Below are 20,852 nucleotides of genomic sequence, written 5' to 3' on the forward strand. Positions count from 1 at the left end.
GGTGCTAATTGCTTGTGTTGTTGCTGAGAAACATCTGACACTGGAGTAATAGTATTGTCTTTTTCCCCAAAACAAATTTATGTTCACACACGGACTGTTCAGATTTAATATCACTTACAAAAAGCTTGGGAACATGGACAAATAGGCTACTTATAATACCAGAGAACGGCAAAAAAGAATTTTATCTCTGTCAGTCTGTATAATTTACACACATTGACTCAACTGTGCCACCTACAGGTTATTGTTTAAATGTGTTTAACTTAGTGAGTCAAGGAGGAACATAATTAAGGTTATAATCTTAGACAGTGTGTGTGTGTGTGTGTGTGTGTGTGTGTGTGTGTGTGTGTGTGTGTGTGTGTGTGTGTGTGTGTGTGTGTGTGTGTGTGTGTGTGTGTGTGTGTGTGTGTGTGTGTGTGTGTGAAAGAGAGAGAGAGAAAGAGAGAGAAAGAGAGAGAAAGAGAGAGAAAGAGGAAACTGGTACTCCTATCACGAACTGGGGAAGCGTGACTGACTAGTTGTGACAGCGCACCACATTTGGTCCACAGGAGTCCAGCAAAGACGTGCCCAAGTGTCCGCCAAATGCTCCATCTGTTTGTGTGCAACTGTTAGCTCTGTTAGGAGTATCCGTTAGTCACTATGCTTACACTCTCCCCCATGCTGGAGTCTGACAGCCCATGCCAACTCTGGTGGTGAGAGCTAAATTTACAAGCAGCTGTCATGTTACGGATAAACAAAGATCATGACAGGTAGACTACATGGGACTGATTCTAATGACAAAGCAACTATGTGTTGTTGTACAAAACAAATATATATGAACATTCACTTACCGATTGGTCTGTATTGTAGATTTGTAGAATATACATGCACATACCACCGTCAAAGCACAGAGAAGCACACTGTTAGATGTACACCTTTTAATATGTGTGGTGTTTCATATAAATCTTCCTAATAGATTTGAAAGCACTAACAGGCAAGTAGAGAATATATGCAATCACAAAACAGGACAGAGTGGGGTCAACAGTTTGCCAGGGTATAATTGTTCATAAAGCTACAGAGGCATGAAAAATAAAAAATGATTACATATTAATAAAAGCAATTCCAACAGTGTAAACACTGAAATACTGATGTCAGAGCTGGGATTTAGTCATTGCACATTAGCCCACATTGTACCCAATCAATTTATCTCAACAACGTGTCCTTAATTCCATACTCAATTAAACGATTCCCCCCCCCCTCCCCCACTCGTTCAAGTCTATCCTCTCCTCCTCTCCCTCTGTCCACTTCTTAAGTCTCTTTACAGAGGGAACACTAAAAAGCCACAGAAGGTGGAGTACTTCCATCCACCCATTAAATTGCCTCTCTCCAATTTGAGGTAGGCCTTGTCGCCCCTCTCCATGATGATGAGGCCTGCATTTGTAGCCGCCTCCCTTGTCACATCCTGGTCTCCAGCAAAGGCTGAGATCATCGGCCACCCATTCAGCATTAGACTGACCTGAAGGAAACCCACAGGTTTAAGTGTCATCTCTCTGTGTGTGTAGGTTGGTTTGCATGCATATGTGTTTAATGTAAACATGTACATGAGCTTGTCTTCCCCTACCTGAATAGTTTGTCTATTGTAGGCCTTCACCACATGGAAGTTGAAGCTGTAGACACCTCTCCTTGGTGCCAGAAAAACACTGCTCTCCTGGTCAAAGTGAGAACCTACATTCACCAGAATCTAATACAGAGAGATAAAACCAGAGAAAAATTATATATATATATATATATATATATATATATATATATAATATAAAGGAATTCCATCAGTACAGCCAGAAGGACTGAACATTCATTCATGTATTTGTTATTGAAAAAGGTGTAAACGAACGAATAAAGACATTAATGACCCCTTGATTGTCCTGAAGGAACTCTGTCTAGTTGAAGATCCCATCTTCACCAACCCACCACCATGCAAAAATGGTCAGTGTGATTTTAACAATTTGCTCACCTGGTCAAAGTAGATGATCATGGTGCGGTTGCTCATGTCGGTGGGCTCGTGGTTGGTCTGACGAGTGGCGGAGAACGCCACCCGGCCAGTGCCAGAGCGGACCGACATGCCCAGAGCGTTGCCTCCAGGCTCAGAGGAGGGTGTGGAGTCACACACAACCAAACACTTTCCTTCCAGGACAAGGGGCTCTGTGTCATTTTGGCCACAGGCCCCTAGGGGGCCCAACAGAAGCAACAACCCCAGTAGCAGAGTAGGGTCAAAGGTCGATGAACAAGCTGACCAGTGATGCATGATTCTTACGATGTTTGATTAAATCTTTGTTTCCTTAAGCTAAAGATTAATTAATTAATTGATTGAGACACATAAGTATCTTTACTTTCTGTCACTCTGTTTGTAAATGGTGAAAAACAGATGTTTCTGTTTCTTATAAGATCAAACAGCAGATTAGTATTGCTCAGGGAAGAAAATTGGTCTTCAAAATCCCTTTTCTCACCTTTAAATTCCCCAGATTAAGAAGAAAGAGGGAATTAACAGGTAGGTGTCATGGTCAGACAATAAATTAAGTTTGGCTGAGCAGCAGCAGACAAAGTCAACGTGCTCTCTTTCTCTTCAACTCTTTCAATTCGTCTTTAGCTTCTACTGTCTCCCTTGCTCAGATCTGTGGGGTGTTTCCCCCGTGGTGTCTGGGTTGGTTGGATACTGTGTGCATGTGTGTGTTTAGCCGTATGGGGCCCTATGACAAGGACAAATAGACGTTTGGGTAGGTTCCAGTCTACTGCCTCAGCAAGGAGTACCTGGAGGGAGGAGGGGGGGGCAGAAATGGAGAAAGGTAAAGCCAGGATATACTTTGTGTATCCCACAGAAGCTGATGAAGGGATGAGGTAAGGTTCTGGAGCACTGTCATGGGAGGATGTAGGTTCCAGGAGAGAGTGAGAAAGAAAGAGGGAGTCTGGAGAACAACTCCACTGAGAGACCATCTGTCTTTCACACACTTCCCCCCTCCCTCCTGACATTTAACAATATGCTCCCCTCCCTTCTTTTTTTCTCTTCGCTCCCATCTCTCTCTCTCTCTCTCTCTCTCTCTCTCTCTCTCTCTCTCTCTCTCTCTCTCTCTCTCTCTCTCTCTCTCTCTCTCTCTCTCTCTCTCTCTCTCTCTCTCTCTCTCTCTCTCTCTCTCTCTCACCACCTTCACACTCAGTTGCTTACCTTCACCGGTTCCCTCTTTATGAACGATATCTTATTTGTGATTTCATCAACTTAACAAGCTGGTTTCTGTACAATAGTGAATACACGTTCATAGCTGTTTTGGGTATTTTGTCCAAAATTTTTGTAAATACATATTTGCAGATTTAAGAATGATAGTATAGAAACTCCTAACTTCTGTGCCACATACATGGTAATGGGATTAAATACTATTCCTTTATAAAATCCTTTTTTACCCAACAATGCACACACAACCAATATAACAACAACTCATACACAACCATACAAGCAGCATAACCCATAAACAACAATATGCTTCTAATTTGGTTGATCTCAATGTAAAAGCTAATTGACATTTACTTACCAAGTTATTCAGACTAATAAAACATATAATAAATGACAGTACCAGGCTTCTATTCCATAAAAATACATTGGTCTAAGTGTCTAGGTTTGAGTAATTAGAAAACAAATAAGGACATCACCTGTTTCAGTGTCAAAATGTTTCTCCTTGTATTCCAATCGGGTGTAATCAGTCGTTGTTCTTTGGTTTAAAAGCCACTAAATTCCTGATTGCTCTCTTCTCCCACACAACCAATAGTAGCGTCTCCCTTGTACAGATATTTAAATAATCATTCAAGTTGAGCTCTCTCTATATGATCTCTCTCCCTCTCTCTCTCTCTCCTCTATCTCACCCCCCCCTCTCTCTTCTTTTGACACTCTTTCTCTCACTAACCCTTTTTTTTTTTTTACCTCTTACCAACCGCCCACTGGCTTTTTTCATAACACGTTTTTACAGCAGGAGTGTAAGTATCTTATCTGAGAGCTTTTAATGTTGAAGGTCGTTTTCACAGTCTGACACATTCCAATAATGATATCTGGCTTTCAATCCACCACACTGATAAAATATAATTTGTATCCATCTACAGAATTATATCTGACATAGTATTCTAATTTATGATTGATTATCATTTTGAGTTTTAAGTATGTGAATACAAGGATTTCATTGGACATCTTCTGTTTGGTTTCACAAACAAAGATAACAAAAATCATAGAATAAGAAAAAGACAATAGTGTGCTCTGTTAGTCCAGAATTAACGATAATCTGAGGTCAGTACACAGTCCAAATGAATTTTTATTGAAAATCTATTTTCATTAGGTATGTGCACTACATATGGGTAAAAGGTAAGTTGACACATTTTAACATAACATCAATACAAAAGTAGAGCTATCTAAATATTTACTTTATTAACTTTACTTTATTATGTATAGTTATAATGTTATTGGATGAATGTACTTGAATGTACTGCCAAATGGAGGTTACTCCACAATGGGGCTTTGAAAGATCCCCATCAAGTGGTAGATGTGAAGAAGTGCACATAAACAAGGCTTAAAGAAATGTCTTGTCCCCAATACACATGTGTAAATTGTTCAACAACACAGACAGTTCAGTGCCAGTAGAATGTCAATTTCAAATTTTGGAGCGACCCACTACTTTCGAACCAATTATGTTCCTGCAATCCTGTTCCAGCCAATCGCCTTTGGTGAGGCGGGCAGCCACTGTCAATGAAACTCGAGCTGGAGGAAAGTGCAGAAGTCCCGACAATAATTGGGGGCACTGTTTTTCATTTTATAATTTATTAATTATATCATAATCATTTACAGCTTTAAAGCCTTGGACAGATCATAAACTTAAGAAAGCAAAAGTCCATCTTCCTCAGAGCCTCTAATATTCAGCTTTACCATGGTCAAACTTAGCATTGCCAATATTTGGGTTCACAGAGCTTCCAAATATGCAATGAAACATGTCTGGATAAATTAACGTTAACAACAAAAATAGAAAATGTCCAGGGCACTGCAGTTCTATGTAAAAATGTGCATATTCTCACCAGTGAGATTCGGTTTATGCATTTAAATTCACTTCTCACAATACTATACCAAGCTTCGTGTTCTTGTCTCCCTCTTTACACCTTCGCTATGGAGATCCTGCTGTTGAGCTCAGCTTTGTATAAGCCAAAGCCCATGCACACGGGCTGGGTGAAGGAGGTGCTGAAGGTGTGCAGATGGCTGAGAACAGAGGAGGGGCCCACCTCAGAGAAGGTGATAGTGCCCGCCCCGTAGTCGAGGGCCACACCCACCCGGTTGCCTGACATCTGAGTGGGGAGGCGGATCTTTCTGCGGTTGTGCCAGACAGCCAGCTTTTTGTCATGCTGCTGTGTTAAGCTCCACGACATCTAGTAAGTCAACAGATCCATCGAATGAAAATAAAAATCCACTTTAGTAAGCATTTGTAAATTAGTTAACTGACAGAGAGACTACAACCAGCTAAACACAATCAGCTGGAACTAAACTGCAGACAGGTAGTATGTAGCCTATGGTTATTGTACTATCACTTTGTACTACAGTTGTCAAAGAGTGTAAGAAGAGAGTAAGATCACTGTAATAACCTTATTGTTGCCGAAGGCATTGCCCTCCTTGCCTTTCCGCCCAATACTTCTGTAGGTGATGGAAATATCCCAGAAGCCTTCAGCCTCCACTTCCCAGTAGTGTGTTCCTGAGGAGAAGGTCTGGACAGTCAGGACTTGGGCCCAGTGGTCGAAGCGCTCAGCATGAGCAGCACACGGAAGGCGGGTCTTGACCCTCATGGCTGAGCACAGGTCACCAGAAATACTCAGGAGGGGATGGGCAGAGTTAGTGTCCAGGGTCAAGGGACTGGTCACTGTGGAGGGATGACAACCAATGACTGAGAAGTAAACGTGACAACTTATTTCTGAAAATGATAAAGAGAATCAGCATTTATCCCCTCTTGGACAAAAATTGGAGGAATGGCGTCCCCTTTTAGTCACTTACAGAGCTCTCTCTTGAGTTCACTGAGACAGCGTAATGTTTCAGTAATGAACTCTTTGTACTTGCTCTCGATGTCCTCCAGGATGTATTTCCTGTCTAAGCTGAGAGGGTCTGGGGTGTACAGTGGGCAGTTCAGGTCCGCTAGCAGCCTGTGCAGCAGAGGAATTGAGGAAGGCATAGTACAAGCACAAATCTCAAGGCAGAGCGTTTACATCACTGGCTATTGGTTAACTGCTACCTCCTTTGATAGTTCTTGAAGGTGATGGCAATATCCCAGAAGCTTTCAGCCTCCACTTCCCAGTAGTGTGTTCCTCTCTAAATGCCTTAACCATTTTTCTCTCACAAAAGCACACACACATTGTTCACACACATCTCACCCGGCAGCATCCAGTAATTCAGTATCTCATTCAGTCAGTTACTCAACTTTTTTTCTTTTTCTTTTTACTTACTTTGAGTCATCAGACTGAAAAGCCTGTAAAGTGAGGGAAGAAAAATAAGAATGAAGGTTAGTTGATAACCTTCACAGTCAAATACACATCAATTGACTTCTAATTAACTTCAGCACAAAGCTTTTAATACTCGCAAATCCTGCATGAATGGAATAGTCTCTGACCAGATGGACAAGAGGTAAACTGATTAACCGTCAATCCTGCTTCAGTTTCGATAACATGTTAATTTAGTTAATTTTTACAGTGTTGAACATGTAAACCCTTGTTCATAACAAGGGTTTTAATGTTAAGATTGAGGATGATAATTCTGCCACATTATGTGGTCAGGGAGTTTTGTGTTTGGATGTTTTGAGTTAGTTGTTAAGTGGTTAATTCCTTCCTTCATCCACACCATTCCACCTCCTCCTCTCATCAGCGTGAAGTCTTACCCAGATGAGTAGGAAGGGGTCTGTCTCTTCCAGCAGGGAGCCCAGGTAGTGCTGGATGCCCTGTGTCTGGCTCAGGTCTCCCCTCACCCTGGAGCAGTCCTCCTGGATACGCTCCATGGCCTGCTGCCTCTCCGCCTTGGTGCTGACCCTCAGAGCCTGCACCAGCCTCTCCACCTGCCCCTGCAGGGCATTACCTAGACGCTCCACATGGGCGTCGTCCGCTGCCGACATGTCCTGAGATGGATCCATTAATCGGTCAAACGTGTTTTTTTGGGGGGGGGGATTAGCTGTCTGTCAATCATGAGTCAACCATGACCAGATCAGCAGTCAACAATAAGTCGACATTGAGTGAATGTTCGCGTCTCACCGTCATGGTGCGGTCAGTGTTCTGGTGTTCTTGGAGGATCTGTTCACCTTCCCTTAGCTTCTCCTCTGCTTTCTGGAGAAGGCTCTGGAGGATGACCTATGGAGACGCGCACACAAGCACACAGGCACCAATCACAGCTTTTGCATTCCTCACCACTCCAGCTCAGTGGGCTTCAGCTAGGAAAAGACACCATTCAAATCCAAACACACACCTTCAGGTCCTCCTCCACCTTCTTCAGCCCTTTCACTCGATGCTGTGCATGGCCTCCCTCCAGTATGCAGTCCGCACACACGTACACTCTCTCGTCAGCGCAATAGTAGCGAAAAACCTCCTCGTGTGTGGGGCACCTGCGATGTGACAGGTCCCCTAGTGGCTCCACCAGCGGGTGTGTGCTGAAGGCGGGACGCTCCAGGTGAGGCTGCAGGTGCTCGGCACACAGAGACACCTCGCAGCGTAAACATGTTTTCATTGCCACCGGTACCTCCTCTCCCTCCGCTACTGGAGGGCAGCAGTCACACGCCACCACCCCCTGATCTTCCTGACATTGGGGGCAGTTGAAGCGCCCCTTTGGCCCTGCGCTGCCTTGCCCCCAGGCCTCCCGGATGCATGCGGGGCAGAAGGTGTGCCCACAGGGAAGGGGAGGGGCCTGGTGGAAGACATCACGGCACACGGAGCAGGTCAGCTCCTCCTCCAGGGATGCCATGACAACAAGTTTGCCACTGGGGATGTGAAGAGGCACCAACAATAGACAGTTTTCTTTGGTGTATGTTTGTGTTTATGCGTGTTTGTGTTTTGTATGTGTGTTCGTGACCAAGATCGATTCCTATGCCACAGGAAAGGAAGCAATGGAACTTCAGGAAAAACTGAGAAAAATATATATTTGTGAAATGCTTTTAGGTGTTAACCACTCATATGGAAATCCAGCCCATGTAATGTTAGCCATGATATATTGTCATTGAGAATCTCACAAGAATTGGCCTGGGGTCACTCCCCGGCTCCTTACATAAAAATCAGGGTAAGTAGCAAGTGCTGCAGTTTAGCCAGGGACAACACCACTGCAACTCCAACTGTTCACTTTATCTGTTGTTAATCAGACACCATTAAGCTTTCTTGGTAATGATAGTCCATCCACCTTACCAACGAAGTGTATTAATAGAAGACCCCAATAAACAACCTATCTTTAGGACACAGGGGACTACACATTCTGAAGAAAACAAATGGTCCAAGCTGTAGGTTGTGTCAACAAAAGCAGGCTGTAGGTCTGTTTCTGAGTCTTGCTTCGTATGTGACCCAATTGGGGACTTTTGCAATGGAGGGATCAAGAGATCAGCCTCCCTTGCCTAGTTAGCCTGTTTGTCTTCTGACATGTGTCCTTTCTGTCCTCTGAAGCTACTCCCTCCTTCTGTTCATAATGTCCTTTGTTGGTTAGAATACTCCTAATAACACAAATTAATGAGTTATCTTACCTGTTGGGTGTCCTATAGGACTGGCCAGTGGTGTGCTTGCTCCCGGCCAGTGATTGTCAGTATGTGTGGATGGTACATACAGGATAATCCCAAAGGATTCGCATCCTCTTCTATGTCTGCTTAATCACAGAGACTAACCTCTGAAGACTCTTAGGAGAGAGAGAGAGAGAGAGAGAGAGAGAGAGAGAGAGAGAGAGAGAGAGAGAGAGAGAGAGAGAGAGAGAGAGAGAGAGAGAGAGAGAGAGAGAGAGAGAGAGAGAGAGAGAAGGTGCAGTTGTACCCTGCAGTACCAACTGTATGTGGAACCAAAGTCTAAAATAGAATTGGGTACTGATCACAGATCAGATGTAATTAAAAACACCAAGTTTGGTGTTCGGTGTTTCATCCAGATATTGTGTCATTGAATCAATTAAAACGTTAAATGCATGCCACATAGGCTAACTCCTTACCGCAAGCCTGGGTTCAATTCTATCCTGGGCTGTTTGCTGCATATCCTTCCCTCTCTCTTTCATACTGTCACTATCATTAATAAAGCAGAAATGTCTCAATGAGATATCTTTAAAAGGTACAGGCAGAACGAAACACTTACAATGATTTACTATAGTAATAATAATAATAATAATAATAACAACAATATAATAACAATAATAATAAAAATAATATATACGTTTTAAATCGAAATCTAGTCTAGGCTGAATATGGCTATTCTGTCAAGTCAATTTCTGTGTGTAAAAGACAACATATCACTACAACATTTAATACATTTAAATATAGATTTCAAATAACATGTTTCTATTGATCAAAACTACCTGTCACCACTGTACACTTTATTATGTGGAGTCAGGTAGAGTCAGGTGGCTGAGCGGTTAGGGAATCGGGCTAGTAATCTGAAGGTTGCCAGTTCGATTCCCGGCCGTGTCAAATAACGTTGTGTCCTTGGGCAAGGCACTTCACCCTACTTGCCTCGGGGGGAATGTCCCTGTACTTACTGTAAGTCGCTCTGGATAAGAGCGTCTGCTAAATGTAAATATATTATTGAATTTGGGAGCCCTCTAGAGGATTCATTACAGTATGTCTCGAATGAGACTGACACTTGGCCTACTTGAAGAAAGATTTTATATTAGCATACAATCCTTACATTAGTAGTTAGGAAGGGTTTTTCTCGACTAGAATGAAAAAATAATGTTTCAATCTAGATAATCTGTATAGGTTGATCTTTCTTCTATGATTACAACTATGTCCCCTTCTTATTGTATAACCTCTCATTCTTAAACCAATCTATGAGATTTTTAATTTATTAATTATTCTCCCTTGGTGCATTTTTAGTAGTTTATTTCTGTTAAGTACTATACCAACAAACAAAGAACTATTCAGTTCAGTTATAACAGCTATAAGGAATGTGTGCACATTACAATGCATAAATGACAACAAGTGATAGTGCCTCCATGACGAAAGGGAGAGTATACGGTTTACACGGTCCAAAATGTGCTGTTTGAATTTTGGGCTGAAACCAAATGCCTGAATTGGAAACGGTTAATCCATTGAAGCAAGGCAAGAGACTGAATAAATAAATAAAAATACAAAAAAACATGATCTATCTGAACAATTTCTGTCTGGAGGCTATAAGTATGGCGAGGAGACATTAATTGGCCTATTGGAAAGTAGTCTGAATAAGACGGACAGACAGACGAGCAGACGGCCGTCACTGCAGCAGACCACAGACACAGGCCCAGCAGGCCGCCCTCGGCAAATACAAAGAGGGTTGAACAGGGAAGGGGAGGGGGGTGACAGTCAGGAAGACTAATCCAATTCTCGTAGCGCATTGTAGCCTATCTCAACCTTCCCCGCCTCCTATGTGTATCAGTGAGAAATTGACCAAATGTTTTATCTAAAAAATCAAATAGGCTTCTACAAATTACCGACGGATATATAAATAATTTAAAAAAATGCAGTGTTGCGCTTGGCTGTCAAAGGGACGACTGCGCATCTTTGTGAGGGAATCGGGAAACGCTACGTTGATGTCCCGGCTGGGAAACGTAGCCTTTTGCCCAACATAGGCTATTCTATCATTTCATAAACCACTGTCAAACATCATCGTTTCAAGCATGGTAAGTAACCAACGGTAATGTTCTTTCGACGACGCATCCGATGAATATGAGGAATTTGCAGCGATATTTTTGAACAGTCATAATAATTTATGAATCATAACTTGTTATGATCGGAGCGCGCGCGCCGGCATGCAACAGGTCGCTGTACAGTAGCGGGGCAGCAGAAGTTATAGCGTAGTTCCCATACACAGTTATGAAATGTTCGACGGTCACATTCACGGTGACAAGATGGCACGAAAAACGCAAATGCATTGTTGGCACAACAGGGAAACAGTTAGCCTAAATGCCTTATGATTTTCTTATGTGTGTTTGATTTTAAGATGTGATATATGTTGGAAATGTTTACTTTATCAACAAATGGAGGATTTAAGCCCCTGTAAATTGTGTTGGAATAGGTTTATCGCTTATAGCCTATTTATAATTGTTTACGTGTAGGCCACATACATTGTAAGACAAAATCAAAACACAATTTGTTTGACAGATTGACAAACCAAAATATACATTCATCACGTTGAATTGGACAAAATGTTATAATTAGCTAGTGATAACTGTGGTTTCAACGTATAAAAGGTGTAATGGCTGTAAACATAGCTAGTTGAGACTATTTAAGGCCTGCTTCATGACAATCAGGCAATTTGAGGTGAAATAGGCTACGTTGAAATTTAGACTATTCGTCTTATAATGGGTGTGACCAGCATGAGTACTGACAGTAGAATATTAAAACATTATGTCATGTAGCCCTAGCTATATTGTGATAAAACTGATTCACTTGGATGCGTATGTTGGAAAGTGTCAGGACCATATACGCTTTAAATACTTTAAGTAGGCCTAAGGTAGGCTAAGGTAGGCTAAGGTAAAGGAGTCTAATTAAGGACGATTTCATATAATGAATGTAGGCTAGGGTTAACCACATCTAGGGTTGAGACTGGGGCAAAGTTGGCAATCCCTTCTTGAGCTGCAGCAGGGATTGGTACAAGAAGGTCATCATTGCCGATTAAAAAAGCATATGCCTGACCGTGTCGTGCGCGCTCGAGGGTAATTGCCATAAGTAGCCCGCTGATATAGAGTAGGCAAGGCCAAAAAGTATTTTTTTCTACACTTCGGCTGTCTCTCCCATTCATTACCCCTCCACGTGGTAAGCAGCAGAGCTGAAGCTTGAAAAGGATGCATTGTGCATCGCGGCAGTAGTCCTATGTGTTCTAGAGGCTCGCAGAGGGTGATGCTCACTCAGCTGTAGCCTAGCGCCATTGTTGGAAATTCCTGTTCATTCAGTGGCCTGTTTATGGAGCTCGCGCATCGGAATGTGGTGTAAGGTACATTATTATGGAGCGTCACTGAAGGTCAATTACTACCATCTGAGTTCTTGAGAATATCAAGGTGTAGGCCTAAGTTCCCCTTTAAACTTAAAACATTTGAGAGTTTATCTTCCATTTTATATTCATATACAGGGTTGTGACAGTTTTGACAGACACGCCAGCATATGGGCCTATAGCTAAAGTAGGACTAGGCCTACTTAAATACTGACTTGACTACTTAACACGTTGGGTAGTACTGTAATTGCATTTGCGACTAGGCTACAGTCACAGGTCAGTTTCGTGATAATGTTAGGCTCCAGAATTTAGTTTTGTCTAGCTGTCAACAAAGCAAAATCCTGGAGCGGTAGGTTTGGCATACGAGGAGCTATAACGACGGACTCATGTCTCAAAAGAAGGGGTGTTCATTCGCCATTTGAATGCAAAGTAGTGGATGAACAAGTGGGCTGTGTGTGTGTCTCCGTGTGCGTGTGCCTTGTGTGTGCTAACCCGCGCGCGCGTTTGTGTGTAGGGAGGGGGGCAAACGGTGTGTTTGAAAAAGGGGGACTTAGAGAGCGAAATTGTCACACATGCCCTTCAGGCTGGTTTTCACAAGTTGCTCTCTTTTGCACAATGATGCCAGGAATGGACTTGGTGTTCCATAGCGGACAATACACCGCCCAATCAACTAATATCATTCTTATGTGATAGACTACTTTCTTCTAGTAGCCTAATTTAGTTAATCACTTTTTCAGCGTGCAGGGAGAAAGAATAAAAACACTCTGTTGGCCAATGTGCCGCTCCATCAGTCAAGTCCAGCTGAAGCATGTCTCGTCGGAAACAGAAACGACCCCAGCAGCTTATGAGCCCGATGCTTGGTGCCTCTTCGATACTTGAGCATGGTGAGAAACCGACTATTATTAACATAGCTTATGAACTGTTTATATGAGTAGAAACTGTACGAAAGTTGTTTGGATGGAAACTAACTTTTTCTTCTAAGTTTGTATTAGTCTCTAATGCTAAAATTAAGCAAGTTAGGCTACGTTGGAATGAGTGTGACAATTAACATAACATTTACATATATTCTTGGTCCTCAATTGGGTTTGGCTTTGCTTTTCTATCAACAAAGCTGTTCATAAAGGAATGGAAAATGTCAGGATGCTATAGTTGTGCGATGTTCCTGCCTTGAGATATGTTGTTTTTCCCCTAAAATTCTCTTTGTTCAAGATTCTAGTGCCCTAAGTGCCCTTTCCTCCCCTCACTTTGCCAGGTTCAAAGACAGACCACCCAGAATGGGAGATAGAAAGAGGAAGTGTGAGACGCACATAGGAAATACAGATCACGATCATTAGTTGCAGTATTCATCCAAGTTATTAATTGAAACCGAAAGAGTCGAGCAGATAGAATGTTAAGTGAGAGGACGATCACATTCAGAGGTACACTGTATAAGGTGTTGTAATTGCAATTGCATTAGACCTCATTGTTCCCATAGGCCCTTTGTGACTGGGCAGTGAGGCATGAACATACACAAGAAGTGTGTGTCTGTGAGTGCTTGTGCGGGTTTGGGTTTGTGTACTTGTGTCTGTCCACTGGGACTCCAGTTACAGAGACAAAGTGTCTTGTAGCATTTGGGCAACTGTAGTATTGTCATTGAGTATGTGTGTATTAGTGTGTTTTCCCAGCAAAGTGGGGTTGTTGATGGTCTGTGAGTCATCATGTCTATCTGGCAATTCTGTTTGTTTTCCTTTACCCCCACCTCTTCCTTAGCCTTCCTAAAAACCTACAAGGAATGCGACCTCAGTGTTCTTAAGGTCAAGTCTGTCAGCCAATCAGGATCATGATACAGTGTCCAGTACCCAAATAGGGCCTGACCTCAAGCACCCTACTGGGTCATGGGGGAAGGGTTGACATAGATGAAAGACAGAGCAAAGGAGGTGTGTGTGTATGTGGGTGTGTGAGGGGGTAGTGTTTGTGAGCAAGCATGTCAGCGTACCTGTGTATCTCTTCCTCTCTGTGGGGGTTGGGGGTGTGAGAGATTTTAGGGGATACCATTGTCCTCTGTCCTGTGTTGCCATGGAAACAAGGTAGGCTGTGCGTGGTGTAGGTTTGCAGACCAGGGGAATTGGAAGGGGGGGGGATTAGGACACTCAGGATAGGATAAAGAAACAGCCAAAGGACAGAGGAGGTTTGGTTCAATATAAGGTAGTCAAAGTGAAAAAGTACATTTAAAGATTTATATTAATAAAGTATTGAAATGCAGTATTTACTGGCTACATTTAGATACATAGAAATACAAAATAGACTAGTATTTTCTAGACTGTTGAATAGAGTAAATCTGCACTTGTATAACAAAATGATGTCTTTTTTTTCCTTTTCCTGTTTTCAGATGAACAGTTTACATTAAAGTCAATTTACTTTCCTCCAACCACGGACTCCTCTTCTCCATCATCCTCTCCTCCTCAGAGCTACCAAACTCCCCTGGCTCCCGATCCCACCTTTGGGGGGCTTCAGAAGCCCTCTCTACCCACTGAGGGGCCCTCTCTCTCCTGTTCTCCAAGTCAGCCCAACCCCTGCCTTGGGTCCCTCACAGACCTTCAAAATATCCTCTCCTCAGCCTTCCCTAACCCGCCCTTGTCCTCCCAGACTCAGCCCCCCACGGTTCTGTGCCTCCCAGACACCACTTCCACACCTTCCCCCAGTCAGACTCTGACCTCTCGCACCCTCATGGCCTCTCCCAAGTTGGGGGTGTCAGCCACCACCACCACTTCTTCCTCCTCCTCCTCATCCTCAGCCTCCCTATGTCCTCCGCCTCACCCCGGCAGCCCCAGCCCTGTTCCCGAGGGCCCCCCCAGCCCTGTAACACCCTCCCCCAGCCCAGGTGTCACCTCGTCCGCCTCTGCCCCCCCACCCCGGGCCCACCTGAGCATTGCCCTGATCCTGGAGGAGCTTAGGGTGCTGCAGCAGAGGCAGATCCATCAGATGCAGATGACAGAGGAGATATGCAGACAGGTCCTTAGGCTGGGTGGGGCCTCCTGTGGCCTGGACACTCCCCAGCTCCTCCTCCCCCCTCTGCCACAACTATGTCTGGAGGGCAGCGACAGGGACCCCAGCCCGCCCCAAGCCACCACCATGCCTTCCCAGCCCCCTACCTCTGTAGCCCCGCTCCTGGCCTGCTTCTCCTCCCTGCTCCCCCCACAGTCGATGTCAAAGCCCTCGAAGCCCAGCCACCCCCTTTCTCACATCCTGCGCCCGCATAAGCCCCACCTGGAGGGGGCTGGAGGGGCATCAGGGGCTAATGCGTACCCAGGCACCAGTGTCCGTCCTTCAGCCACTTCCTCGTCCTCTTCTGCCTCCTCTGCCATCTCCTCCATGGCCTCCTCCAACTACCCTCTGGCCCTCTCTCTGGCCCTACCCACTCGATACCTCCATGAGAAATCCCCCAACACCACCTCAGCAAGTGGACACAGTGGTCTGTCCTTCCTCACCCCACCCATGTCCACCACCGCCACTCTGGCCTCTCCCTTCCAGGAGGCTCTCCAGTCGGCCTCAGGGGGAGGGACATCCACCGGATCGTCCGCCTCCAGCTCCTCCGGACGCCTGCAGCACGCCTGCAGGTTTTGCGGGAAAATGTTCAGCAGCGACTCGTCCCTGCAGATCCACCTGCGCTCTCACACAGGGGAGAGGCCCTACCAGTGCCCCGTGTGTCTGAGCCGCTTCACCACCCGAGGCAACCTCAAGGTTCACTTCCTCCGGCACCGGGAACAGAACCCTGAGCTCTCTCTCTCCCTCCTGCCCCCTTCTCTGTTTGGGTCAGCTATAGGAGCTGTTGGGGTCATGGGTGGGTCTGACCAGGGACAAAGCTTTGGTACCGGTAGCAGTAGCAGCTCTAATCTTAGTGCCGCACAGCGGCGCCGGAAACGCAGAGCCGAAGACGAGCCTTACGGAGACGGGATGGAGGTCGGCGGGGGGGTAGGGGGCTTCCCCATGGGGGCGTCGACTGGAGGAGCCCCGCCCTCCTCACTGCCCTTGCCCCCCAGCATGGACCTGGCCCTCATATCCACCGCCCACTCCATCCTGCAGCTAAACCGCGCCGCAGCGGCTGCTGCTGCAGCGGCCTCCATGTCCTCTTCTTCGTCTCACACTCCCTCCTCCTCCTCCTCCTCCTCATCCTCCCTGGCATCCTCCCTCCTCGCTGCCCCCTCTTCCTCCGCCGCCTCCTCGGCCATGGCCGGCTTCTTCAAGGGGGCGAAGCAGCAGCGCTTTGATGAGAACACCCCTCCACACACACCTATGCTTCCGCCCTCCTCCTACTCTCAGCTGGCCCATCTCCCCAAGCTCCTCTTCCCCTCCGCCTCCTCCTCCTCCTCCCACCACCACCCTCAACACCACCCTGGCCTGGGCCTCCTCCGCCCTCCACCCCCGAGCTCTCACCACCTCTCCTCTACTGCCCACTCCCAGCTCTCCTTCCCCTTCTCCCACTACCCCAAAATCCAAGGTGCCCTTTCCACCTCCACCACCTCCCCTTCCTCCTCCACTTCCATCTCGACTTCAGACACCTCCAAACTGCAGAGGCTGGTCGAGAAGCTGGAGAAGGAGCCCTGTAGCTCTCACCCCTGGGCGTCCTCCTCTTCCACCACTTCCTCAATAGAGGCCTTAGCCGGGAGCTTGGCCACTTCCTCCTCCGCGGGCTTGTTCAGCAGTGGCCTCATGAGTGCCAGCACCTCAAGCACCTATGTGATGGCTTCCCCCCCATCCTCCACCCACGCCTCCACCTCCATCTCCAACTTCACCAGGGAGATGGTCGCAGCACTGGGGATGAGTGCTAACGGGGCGAGTGCTTTGGCCGGAGCCATGCTCCCCTCCCTGGGAATCATGGGTGCAGCAGGCGCCCTGGCACCCAACCAGTGCGGAGTGTGCCTGCGTGTGCTGAGTTGCCCCAGAGCGCTGCGTCTTCACCAGGCTACCCACCTGGGGGAGCGCCCCTTCCCCTGCAAGTTGTGTGGACGCTCCTTCTCCACCAAGGCCAGCCTACGCTCGCACCTGGCCACCCACCGTGCCCGCCCGCCCAATGCCCGTGCCCAGAACTCTTGCCCACTGTGCCAGCGCAAATTCACCAACGCCCTCGTGCTGCAGCACCACATCCGCATGCATCTGGGAGGGCAGCTGCCACCGGAGGGCACAGAAGAGTCTCTGTCTGAGCAGCTAGGAGAGCCTGATGCCTCCCAGCACCAGCGCCAATCCCAGCCCCAGCTCCAGCCCCCTGACACCGCCTCCTCTGGGACCTCTCCGCCAGCCGTTGGCGGCCAATCAAAGAGCCCAGCCCGTAGCCAGTTCCCAGCATCCGTTGGTGGTACTGTCCCTATCTCTGCCAGCGTCATATCATTAGAGTGCACTGGAAACCCAAGCAGGTCCCACTCCTCCAGCCCTGACCTGATCCCTCCTTCGGACCTAAGCCCTGACCCCTCCCTGAACCCTGCCTCACACACCCCGCCCACTGGAAGTGTGGATCCTCCAGTCCTGTGTGTCAGCGCCCCCTCCCCATGCCTTCCTCAGGTAGATGAAGGCTCACCAGTTACTGAAGAAAAACTGGTTGAAAGTCAAGATAGCCTCGATGCATACAGCACTCCAGTTGGTAAGGCAATTCCCACTTCCCCCACTTTACCCAAGCCCATATGCATGTCTAGCCTTGGGATATCCGAGAGTTCCATGGATGACAACACTCCATCCATGGATGTCTTCCTACCAGGACCCAGATCCAACCTGGAAGACCTGCTGAGCACGCCTACCCATGGTGCCCCTGTGGCACACCCCTGCCCTACCCTGGTCCCCACCCCCACTGCCCCTACCATGAGCCCTGAACCTTTCAAAGCCCAACTAACTCCTGGCCCTGACACTGAACAGCCTTCCAGATCCCAAACCTCCCAACAAGAGGAGGAGGAGAGGGCTGAAGTCCCTCCATCTTCAACACCAAAGTATGACCACGCCCCTGTGCTTGAGGTTGAGCCTAGGCTGCCGTCTATGTCTGACACAATTGACACAAGCGCTGCTGAAATTACATCTGTTCCCCAGAATGCTGCCACCTTCATAAGGGAGACCAGACAAGGGCTCCATTTTAGTTTCCATGGAAAGGAAGACAGGATGGATTCTGGGCCAGCCACTGAACGACTGGAAACTACAGTTCCCATCAGTATGGCCCCCACTCTGCCCCCTCCAATGTCTCGACCTGAAAAGAAGACCTACAGCTGTGCAGAATGTGGTAAAGAATACGCCAGCCGCAGTGGACTGAAGGTAAGAATATTTCTGTGAAGATAGATGTAAACTTGAGACTATTGAGAAGTAGAAAGTTATATTTCATTATTAGAACCCATGTATATTTTGTGGGTTGTAGGCAACTCCTCTATTTAATTGTATATTTTGTTACTTATAAAGAAGGTTTATGAACTTTGCTGAACTAGTCCACCTAAATGTTGGTAGAGCGAGCAGTAAGTTGAGATGAACTTCACACAACTCTCATACTTTCCATTTTAACCACAGGGACATATGAAGCATCACAGTGGGGTTGTCAAGACAACACGCCCCCCTGCACGAAGCAGTCGTGCAGCCGCTGAACGACTTCCTGCGACCACACCCTCTACTTCCTCTCATGCCCCTGCCACCAGAAGTTCTGTGGGCTTCTGGAACCAGTACCAAGCTTTCCTTAACACCAGCAATGAACCAACAGACCAGCCGGCCCAGGGCCCAACCAGTTTAAGCCAAGGAGAGGAGGTAGAAAAGCCCCGATTGGATGAATCACCTGTCAGATCTCAGATAGATCCATCCAATGAGAGGGGCTCAGTGGAAAATAGGGAGGTATCCGCGGAAGAGACGACTCTTAAGTCAATGTGATTGGCTGGGATATAATCTGGTGCTCTTGATAGATGTTTACCTTTAGGAGTAAACTGTATGGGGCTTTTGTATAGTATTATACCCAAACTCATTTGAGTAGTTTGTCGGTTTAGTAGTCTGTGAGTAAACTGCTTAGCTAGTTTGTGATAACTATTTGTTGGCCAGCTTGGTCTTGTTTTTATAGAAGTGACAGTGGAAAATTATGACTGAAACCCAAAACGGAGAGATTAATGAAAGATGTTTTTGTCATAACAGTCCGGTGCGTGAATAAAAGCTCTGTTTTAGTAGATTGAGATTTTCTCTACATATTGAGGTCCTTTTCTGTGAGCTTGACTCTGGTGGTTTATGGGACAGTTAAAAAACAATTTTAAACCGAAATATTTGTTAGATATGATATAGCCTGCTGTAATACTGTCTAAACCTTAACAAATCCTTCTTTCAATAAAGTATAAAAGGGAATAATTCCATAAGACCCTATATAACAGAAAAGTTGGTCTCTATTGCATTTAATGCACACATCTTTGTTAGTCTGTGGTGTTTTCAGTCTCACATCCTCATATATTATTGTAATATTAACCTACTATTACATGTTGCTGTGGTTAACCCTTGAATTAACTCAACCAAACTTATCTACCTGCTTTTTGACAGAAAGCACATAAGGGTGTAGTGTGCTCGATGGAGACATTTCCTGTATAACTCTTTCCCTTCCACCCTGTGAATAAAAAGATTGTTGTTTGGTCCCAAAGTGATGTCTGTTCACTGTAACTAAATGTTTTTGTTAATGATATGAAAAAATGAATCAGAGGTCTATGTCTGATGTTGTTGTTGTACTTTCAGTGTATGCCCCAAAAGTCAAGAGAGAGATGAAAAACCAAGAAACATTAAAACACTTTGGAAACAGATGTTTTCTTTTTGTTGGTGTGACTATGTCGATCGTAATGGACTCTAATGCGTGTTGCTCATTCTGCTTTGTGTGCATATGTGCCGTGATTGTGTATGTGTGTGCATGTGTGCATTCCAATGCGCTGGAGTATGTGTTAGCACAACAGTGTCCGGCCAAAACTGCCTTCTTTCCTTTGCCAGGTTCCCTCACACACAGTAGTCCCTAATCCCTACCCTCTCTCAACACAATTAAACTCCTCTGCTTTCCTCTGTGTCTGTCACATCAACCGAAAGGAGGAAGGGAGGGGAGAGGCCAGCGGTCCTCACTTCAGCCCTAAGCTCCACAACCATGACAACCAAGGCAGTCTGATTTGTGCGTGTGTGTGCTTATGCACTGGAATGATAGGTATAGCTGTTATGTAGATCTAGTTTAAAAAGGAATGTGCTTCCTTTTGTTTTACAGCAGGTGGCAGTATACACTACTATACAGATCACGCAAAAAAGAATGATTCTCAGAGGACAAAACAGTTTAAGGGATGAGAAATTGCCTCTAAAATGATAAATTGGCAACATTTGTTTGGTAAGGCTAACCAGATCCTAGTCTGCTTTCATTTTACAGCAAAGAACTGATTATGCCATCATCTCATGCATTCAGTGGTCACAGTTAGTACAATTTAACTGTTGTAATTGTAGTGATACTTTTCATTTATATGGCTATATATATAAGTGTGTATAAAGCCTAGATATTTATCAGGAAAGTTAAGTATTCAGATTAATGGGTTTAAAAAACAAACCACAAACTACTACTCCTTCTTCCAGGTCAAACTGGATCATTTTTATGGCATTCATCTTCCAGCCCCAACACAGGATTCAAACATTATATACGGGGGCCAAGGTTCAAAGTTAAAGAATTTGCTAAATAGCTTAGCCTACCTTTTCTA

At 45.7% G+C, this 20,852-nt stretch overlaps 3 protein-coding genes across 4 annotated transcripts; 1 reads left to right on the forward strand and 2 right to left on the reverse strand.

Moving 5' to 3' along the window:
• Positions 1–1,262: 1,262 nt before the first annotated feature.
• Positions 1,263–3,851, reverse strand: cbln12 (cerebellin 12). Its single transcript, XM_062481334.1, has 4 exons — positions 3,673–3,851; positions 1,988–2,781; positions 1,598–1,717; positions 1,263–1,492 (listed from the first exon to the last, which is right to left on the reverse strand). Exons 2-4 carry the CDS (start codon positions 2,276–2,278, stop codon positions 1,295–1,297), a joined length of 609 nt encoding a protein of 202 aa, XP_062337318.1. The 5' UTR covers positions 2,279–2,781; positions 3,673–3,851; the 3' UTR covers positions 1,263–1,294.
• A 373-nt stretch (positions 3,852–4,224) lies between these two features.
• On the reverse strand, positions 4,225–8,866 carry trim110 (tripartite motif containing 110). Its single transcript, XM_062481447.1, has 8 exons — positions 8,745–8,866; positions 7,490–7,997; positions 7,279–7,374; positions 6,912–7,145; positions 6,484–6,506; positions 6,038–6,183; positions 5,635–5,906; positions 4,225–5,421 (listed from the first exon to the last, which is right to left on the reverse strand). Exons 2-8 carry the CDS (start codon positions 7,979–7,981, stop codon positions 5,152–5,154), a joined length of 1,533 nt encoding a protein of 510 aa, XP_062337431.1. The 5' UTR covers positions 7,982–7,997; positions 8,745–8,866; the 3' UTR covers positions 4,225–5,151.
• Positions 8,867–10,476: 1,610 nt separating this feature from the next.
• On the forward strand, positions 10,477–19,931 carry sall2 (spalt-like transcription factor 2). Of its 2 annotated transcripts, XM_062481303.1 has the most exons (4): positions 10,482–10,852; positions 12,900–13,046; positions 14,531–18,432; positions 18,679–19,931. In XM_062481303.1, the coding sequence occupies exons 2-4, from the start codon at positions 12,971–12,973 to the stop codon at positions 19,027–19,029; spliced, it is 4,329 nt and encodes a 1,442-aa protein (XP_062337287.1). In that variant the 5' UTR covers positions 10,482–10,852; positions 12,900–12,970; the 3' UTR covers positions 19,030–19,931. The 2 variants fall into 2 exon arrangements, 1 of the variants encoding a protein (XP_062337287.1); XR_009932412.1 differs by lacking the exons at positions 12,900–13,046; positions 18,679–19,931 and having other exon boundaries at positions 10,477–10,852; positions 14,531–14,665.
• The last annotated feature ends 921 nt before the right edge of the window (positions 19,932–20,852 follow it).

The sequence above is a fragment of the Osmerus eperlanus genome, chromosome 16 (genome assembly GCF_963692335.1).
Source record: "Osmerus eperlanus chromosome 16, fOsmEpe2.1, whole genome shotgun sequence".
NCBI classification, from domain to species: Eukaryota; Metazoa; Chordata; class Actinopteri; order Osmeriformes; family Osmeridae; genus Osmerus; species Osmerus eperlanus.

Bases quoted from the DNA above. Each gene is read 5' to 3' on its own strand.
- cbln12 (XM_062481334.1), bottom strand. From the start codon at position 2,278: ATGCATCACTGGTCAGCTTGTTCATCGACCTTTGACCCTACTCTGCTA. The intron at 1,718-1,987 runs GTGAGCAAATTG...TCTCTGTATTAG, and splicing joins TGATCATCTACTTTGACCAG to ATTCTGGTGAATGTAGGTTC. The intron at 1,493-1,597 runs GTAGGGGAAGAC...GGTTTCCTTCAG, and splicing joins ACAATAGACAAACTATTCAG to GTCAGTCTAATGCTGAATGG.
- trim110 (XM_062481447.1), bottom strand. From the start codon at position 7,981: ATGGCATCCCTGGAGGAGGAGCTGACCTGCTCCGTGTGCCGTGATGTC. The intron at 6,184-6,483 runs GTAAGTAAAAAG...TCTGCTGCACAG, and splicing joins TTTCAGTCTGATGACTCAAA to GCTGCTAGCGGACCTGAACT. The intron at 5,422-5,634 runs GTTATTACAGTG...TTGACTTACTAG, and splicing joins ATGCCTTCGGCAACAATAAG to ATGTCGTGGAGCTTAACACA.
- sall2 (XM_062481303.1), top strand. From the start codon at position 12,971: ATGTCTCGTCGGAAACAGAAACGACCCCAGCAGCTTATGAGCCCGATG. The intron at 13,047-14,530 runs GTGAGAAACCGA...TCCTGTTTTCAG, and splicing joins CTCTTCGATACTTGAGCATG to ATGAACAGTTTACATTAAAG. The intron at 18,433-18,678 runs GTAAGAATATTT...TTTTAACCACAG, and splicing joins CCAGCCGCAGTGGACTGAAG to GGACATATGAAGCATCACAG.